The 6,849-nt window shown below is 41.7% G+C and overlaps 1 protein-coding gene across 2 annotated transcripts; it reads right to left on the bottom strand.

The window, feature by feature from the left end:
* Positions 1-495: 495 nt before the first annotated feature.
* On the bottom strand, positions 496-5,440 carry sdc4 (syndecan 4). Of its 2 annotated transcripts, none has more exons than XM_062047431.1 (5): positions 5,074-5,440; positions 2,577-2,769; positions 2,463-2,506; positions 2,191-2,386; positions 496-1,471 (listed from the first exon to the last, which is right to left on the bottom strand). In XM_062047431.1, the coding sequence occupies exons 1-5, from the start codon at positions 5,131-5,133 to the stop codon at positions 1,320-1,322; spliced, it is 645 nt and encodes a 214-aa protein (XP_061903415.1). In that variant the 5' UTR covers positions 5,134-5,440; the 3' UTR covers positions 496-1,319. The 2 variants fall into 2 exon arrangements, with proteins under 2 accessions (XP_061903415.1, XP_061903423.1); XM_062047439.1 differs by having other exon boundaries at positions 2,577-2,766; positions 5,074-5,435.
* Positions 5,441-6,849: the final 1,409 nt, after the last annotated feature.

The following is a 6,849-nucleotide window of genomic DNA, read 5'->3' as shown; positions in this document are numbered from 1 at the left end:
AGTGTAAGTGGGCCAAAACACTTATATTAGAAAATAATCTCATGGAAATGACTGCTGTCATTTGATTACAATAATAAAACATTGAACTTGTTATTTAGTCAGGTTTGGGACAGGTGTGCTGCATGTGTAACCACAGTGCATGTGCTCCACTGAATGCTCAAGGAGTTTTTGAGTTTGCACATATGGAAAATTAGAGGGAACATTGTTTGGGGGTATCCATAATACGCCGACAGGGAGAAGTTTTTGTTTAAACGATGAGTCACCCACATCTGCGGTCCTCTCCAAGGTTTCTCATAGTCATTCACATCGACGTCCCACTGGGTTGTGAGTTTTTCCTTGCCCTTATGTGGGCTCTGAACAGAGGATGGCTTGTGCAGCTCTTTGAAACATTTGTGATTTAGGGCTATATAAATAAACATTGATTGATTGATTGATTGATGACGTTAGCTTAGCATTAGCATGGTCGTGCAATTGGCATCCAAATGATAAAGCGTGTTGATGTGCATAAAAATGTTTATTTCCAAAAATAATGACAGTTTGGTGACCTTTGACCTTCAGCAGCAGACTGGCATACCGCGCCGCAAGCCTCAAAACGCGGTTTGCCAGTGGGAGGTCAAAGTTTGTCACATAATCATGGGCTTCTAGAAAAATAGAAAGGTGTGAAATGTCAAACTAGCATATAAAAACATTCTAACAAGTTAGTATCAAAAAATTGTTTGGCTTGAAATTTTTGGCAGACACTTTTACGTACCTTGTTTGAAAACAAAAACAAAAACTAGCTTATTGACAAAGAAGTACCACAACGTCCACTGCTAGAACAATTACGGAAGTACACAAATATTCACAAACTAGCGAGGCGTGTTTATAGGAAAAGGGTTGGAAGTTAAACGCTCCACAGAAAAACTTGTTCAGTAGCTTCTTTCTTGGGAGTCTGCTTTTTGCTAAGCTAAGCCAAAGCTGCCTTTCCATGCCATTGGCTACTGTCAGCCTGTAGGAGGCGCTGTTAGGCGTCCCCTGACTCAAACAACATGGAGCACCAACCTAACGTTAACTTAACTTGTAACATCACGGCCATGCTAACATGACAAAGAGATTGAAACTGGATTCATTTTAGGTTTTCACGTCAGTTTGTGTGTGTGCTCTAAAATCGTGAAGGTCAACTCTCTCACGGGAATTACAACTGGAATATTCTGAGGGAGATTAGCGTCATCCATTGCTAACCGTTAGCTTAGGTTGTGTAGTGAATAAATAAGGACAAATAAGGCCCCTGGTTGGCTCAGGAGGGGGAGGAGTCAGTCCCATTGCCTATTGGGCGGAGCCTAAGCGTAGATCTCGGCAGTGGGAGCCTTCTTGTAGATGGGCTTCTTTCCCAGCTCGTAGCTTCCTTCGTCCTTCTTCTTCATGCGGTGGACGAGCAGCAAGACAAGCAAGATGGCGAGCATTAAGCACACGGCTCCGCCTGCGATGAGCGCTGCAACCAACCAACCAAAATAAAAGTCAGTAAGACGGAAAACGCAGCACAAAAACATTCTTATGTATACCGGTTTTTTCGGATTATAAGTCACAGTTTTTTCATAGTTTGGCCGGGGGTGCGATTTATACTCTGGAGCGATTTATGTGTGAAACTATTAACACATAACCGTAAAATATTAAATAATATTATTTATCTCATTCACGTAAGAGACTAGGCGTATATCAGCAATCGTCACACACACACGTCAACCACTACAAATTTGGTGGGGGCGGTCATGGCAGAAGTGTATTGTGAAAAAAAAGATGCTACCTGCTACTACTTCCGTACCTATGAAAATTGATCATGTCAACATTGGCGGTAACTTATAAAAACTGAGAAGGGCTGAACAAAAATGGCACCGAAAAGGAAATCATATACCGCAGGTTACAAGCTGGAAATAGTGAAATATGCAGCAGAAAACGGCAATCGAGCAGCAGAAAGAAAGTTTGGAGTAAGCGAGAAACTTGCAAGGGACTGGCGAAAAGCGGAGGCTCCTCTTACTGAAATGAAGAAAACTAAAAAAGCTACTCGTGGGCTAAAAAATGCGACTTATACTCTAGTGCGACTTATATGTTTTTTTCCTTCTTTATTATGCATTTTCGGCCGGTGCGACTTATACTCCGGAGCGATTTATAATCCGAAAAATACGGTATATAAAACAAATAAGTGACACGGACCTGCCAGGACTCCGGTTTTGGGGAAGCCGCTGTCGTTGGTGGCGTGGGACATCAACACGTTGGACGGCAGCTCGGCGCCAGGGTCTGGCCCGTTCCTCAGTAGAGGAATCTCATTGCTGTTCTGCACTATCTCCACCTCGTTGGCGCCGGGTGGCGTCGGCGGCTCCGCCTCGGGAATCTTGTTGTCAGCATCAGGCTGAGAAAGGAGAATATTAACTGTCTATCCAAGTCACCAGAAGGACAAACCGTGTCTGCTAGGGACATCCACTCACCTCAGTGGGCGTCGCCACGTCGCGTCCGGTCGACTGCGTCGTCTCTGTTGAAAAAACAAAAGCGTCAGTTTTAAGTAGTTTGCGTTAGTGCGCCGTTGCCGCGGAAACACGCACCTCCGTCACCAGACCCCGACATCTCGTCTTCGTAATTGTCGTAGTAGTCTTCATCGTCCTCCTCGTCCTCGAAGCCAAAGTCAGAGCCGTTCTGTCCGTCTCCCGACAATTCCGACGAATCATGGTGGCGCGTTGCCATGGCGACGAAGTGTGTGGCCTTCAGGGGCATCCAGGTTTCCGTCTCCCTCACCTGCTGGGACACATGCCAAGAAGAGTGATAACATGTGTCACAATAACGGTTCAGATTTCTATTTGAGTACATAAAATCACCAAAATGATACCCGAGCGCGGCCACCGCTGCAGCTCACTGCTCCCCTCAGGGGGTGGGTCAAATGCATAGGATAATTTCACCACACCTATTGTGTGACTATCAGTGGTACTTTACTTTAAACTGCAAACCTGGAACGGGACGGAGCCAGGAAATAAGTATATATTTTCAAGTATTTCTTATATATATATATATATATATATATAATCTTGAGTACCTTGAAGGTAGAAAAGCGCTATACAAGTACAACCCATTTATCATTTATTTATTTAATCTTTTAAATTAGATTATAAAAATAGTTGGCGATTAATTTAGTCATCGATTCGTTGGATCTATGCTATGCGCAGAGGCTACTTTTATTTTATTTTTTATAAACAGCAACATTTACAAACAGCTGAGGAACAATAATCAAAATAAGTATGGTGCCAGTATGCTGTTTTTTTCAATAAAATACTGGAAAGGATAGAAATGTAGTTTGTCTCTTTTATCCGATTATTAATCTATAAATCGAATAAATAATCGACAGATTAATACATTATCAAATTAATCGTTAGTTGCAGCCCTAATACATATATATATAAACATACATACATATACACACATATACAGTATGTGTAATTATATATATATATATATATATATATATATATATATATATATATATACATACATACATACATACATAATCCGTTCATGAATGAGTATATCTGTTCGGCCACCGTATAATAGTCTCCTTTTCAGGTGAGAGAGGACGCTAAAGGCAGTGCAAAAGGCACTGCCCCCAATATTGTTGTCCGGGTGGAAATCGGGAAAAATTCGGGAGAATGGTTGCCCCGGGAGATTTTCGGGAGTCTTCCGGGAAAATCGGGAGGGTTGGCAAGTATGGTCACAAGTCACCACTTACTGGGAAACAACCATGGCAGAGTACGCACATGGACAAACAAAAGTCTAGGTGCCGGTGACGTCCTAGCTGTAACCATAGCGACCACAGTCAGTAGCTACATCCTGATACATGATACAAGGAAGTTGCAAAGGGACGCCATTCCACAAGAAAGATACTTTAAAGAACAACATCGCCATGACAACGTTCCAACGAGATTACACGCAAACATGTCTAACGGTCTATAAAGTTAAAGTACCAATGATTGTCACACACACACTAGGTGTGGTGAAATTTGTCCTCTGCATTTGACCCATCCCCTTGATCACCCCCTGGGAGGTGAGGGGAGCAGTGAGCAGCAGCGGTACCACGTCCGGGAATCATTTTGGTGATTTAACCCCCATTTCCAACCCTTAAATGCTGAGTGCCAAGCAGGGAGGTAATGGGTCCCATTTTTATAGTCTTTGGTATGACTCGGCCGGGGTTTGAACTCACAACCTACTGATCTCAGGGCGGACACTCTAACCACAAGGCCACTGAGTAGGTAAAATCGAGAAGAAGAAACAACACTTCCAAAAAAAACGTGAAACGGTGACAAAGTGTTGGAGCGTTCTTGCCGGGACAACAGAGGATGCCCCCTTGGGAAAAGACTCCATTGAGATCCCTCCAAGTGTGCAAAATCCCTCAAGGTCACCAAAGGTCACATTCCAGAGGGAAATTAAAAAAAAAAAAAAAAGGGGAAGAGGAGGGGACAACGGCTTCAAGGAATGTTGCGCATAATAGCGCATGTTCGGAACACTACGAGATCCCTTCTCTTCCTGTCCTGGCCTTGCTAAGTTCGCTAACTGGGCTAATGGGGGGAAGGGGCCATTTTTTTTTTTGGTGTGTGGGTGGCATGCAAATGACCTTTGATCTTTGAAGTGTTCCGGCATGCAACACTTGCGGGATTCTTTTAAAATGTGACTTTTTCCATCTCCAGCTTGGAGCAATGATGTCACGAACCGTTCAATAAATACAGGTTGGATCACGTGACGAGGCTTGCAGGGCGTAGACACACACACTCACACACACACAGATCAAAGGGCGCTGATGTGACTTGTGGGGCAGAAGTGAGTTTGCCTCTCCCCCAATCTGGCCCCTCGCTGAATAATAGCAGCGGCCACACACACACTCACTCACACACACACTCACCGCTAAAACATTTATTGTACCAAACTTACGTCACACACGCCGTAAACACATTCCTTCTTCCAAACTAAGGCCAATTAGTCGATTAGCATTCGAGCTACCCTTCACTAAATTAGCAAGCTAGCTCGGCAGCCGCGGCGAGAGTTCGTTGACCAACTTACCGACTCTGAGAAGACACAGGAGGAGGCAGCTAAAAGTACCAGGAGGCCAAAATGGAGCATGTTGTGCCTCTTCTTTGCGGATGCGGACGTCCAGAAAAAGTTTCAAAATAATAAAAAATAATAACTGCGCGGCTGCTTGCTTAGCAGACGAGTCCCTTCTCCGGGCAGCAAGGTCGGGAAATGTTCCGGAAAAACTCGAGTCACGTAAATGTCTCACTTGTCCTCGTGCTTTCCACTGTGGAGGTCAACGGCAAAGTTTATTGTCTTTTATTTTTCTTTTCCTCTCTTCTCTTCTTCTTCGTCTTCGTGTTGTTTTTCGTCCTCCGCGCAGTCTCAACTTTCACGGAATTTTTTCGATCGCTCTGCTATAACTTGTGCCCGCAGAGCTCTCGACCAATCAGGGGGCCTGCTGGTTTGTGACGTCACTGCCAGTTTCCATGATTTACCGTAAGTCTGTCACATACAACAAGTTGGCTCCGCCCACATTGGGGTCCGCTCCAAAATAAAAGCACACGTTTTAAAAGAACAAATAACTTTAGAGAACTACATTTATGTTAATTGTGTGACAAATTGAGAACAGGAAGTGAACACACGTTTAGTGGTTGCTGTCATTCGAAAAGGTGTATGATTATTTTGTGTCATTTTCAGACATTGATTGATTGATTGAAACTTTTATTAGTAGATTGTACAGTACAGTACATATTCCGTACAATTGACCACTAAATGGTAACACCCGAATAAGTTGTTCAACCGGTTTAAGTCGGGGTCCACGTTAATCAATTCATGGTAAAAGTGTTAGGAGACATGTAAAATATGTGATTATCATGTGATCATGTTGAAATTGTAAACAAGTTCGAAATAAACTTCAACTAACCAAATAAAGAAATAATGACAAATGTTTGAAATATGTGATGAATCATGTTGAAGCTGTAAACATGTTTGAAATAAACTTCAAACTCCTACTAACTAAACATTGTCTCGTTGGTTAGATAGTGGCTGTTACCTCCCACGCCCTGGAACATTGGACAGTTCAACCTTATCTTCTGTTTCAATCTCTACCCGTTACATTTTTATCATAATAACAATGAGTCAGATTGTTTTTGTTTCCAACGCGTTACGTCATGTTTTATTTTGGTGGAAGAGTAACCAACTTCCCGTGGTGTGGAAATTCCTCAAAGTGACGTCACTTTCCGGTTAAAAAAACCTTTCTCTTTCTTTAAAAAAAACCCTGGGAATGTTCTCGATAGTTCATTAAAAAAGAAAACGAAAATAGTGGAAACGTCAACATTCATGGTGTGGAAAGTTTAAAAAAGTTATTTGGAGGAACAATTCTGATGAACTCTTAACAAAGTTGATTATATTCAAACGTCCATAATTTGTATGTGGACATGGATAATGTATTGCAATAGTATTTGGGTATGTACTACTTGTCATTCATACCTTAATTAATTACAAATGAATTCTTGAGAATATTAAATTTTTCCTATATATTGTCTTTAAATGCTTCTCTATTCATAAAAATACTACATTTGGACACTATTTAATTAGACTTAGACTTAGACAAACTTTAATGATCCACAAGGAAAATTGTTCAACACAGTAGCTCAGTTACAATGATGGAAAGTGTAAGGATGGAAAGGACAATGCAGGTATAAATAGACTAATAAAGCGATAAAAAAATCTAACATATATACGAATATATACATATGTGTACAGAATAATATATATACAGATATATTATATTATGTCTATAACATATATACAATATATACCAAT

The sequence above is a fragment of the Entelurus aequoreus genome, linkage group LG01 (genome assembly GCF_033978785.1).
Source record: "Entelurus aequoreus isolate RoL-2023_Sb linkage group LG01, RoL_Eaeq_v1.1, whole genome shotgun sequence".
NCBI lineage: Eukaryota > Metazoa > Chordata > Actinopteri > Syngnathiformes > Syngnathidae > Entelurus > Entelurus aequoreus.
This window is presented reverse-complemented; position numbering and strand designations above follow the sequence as displayed.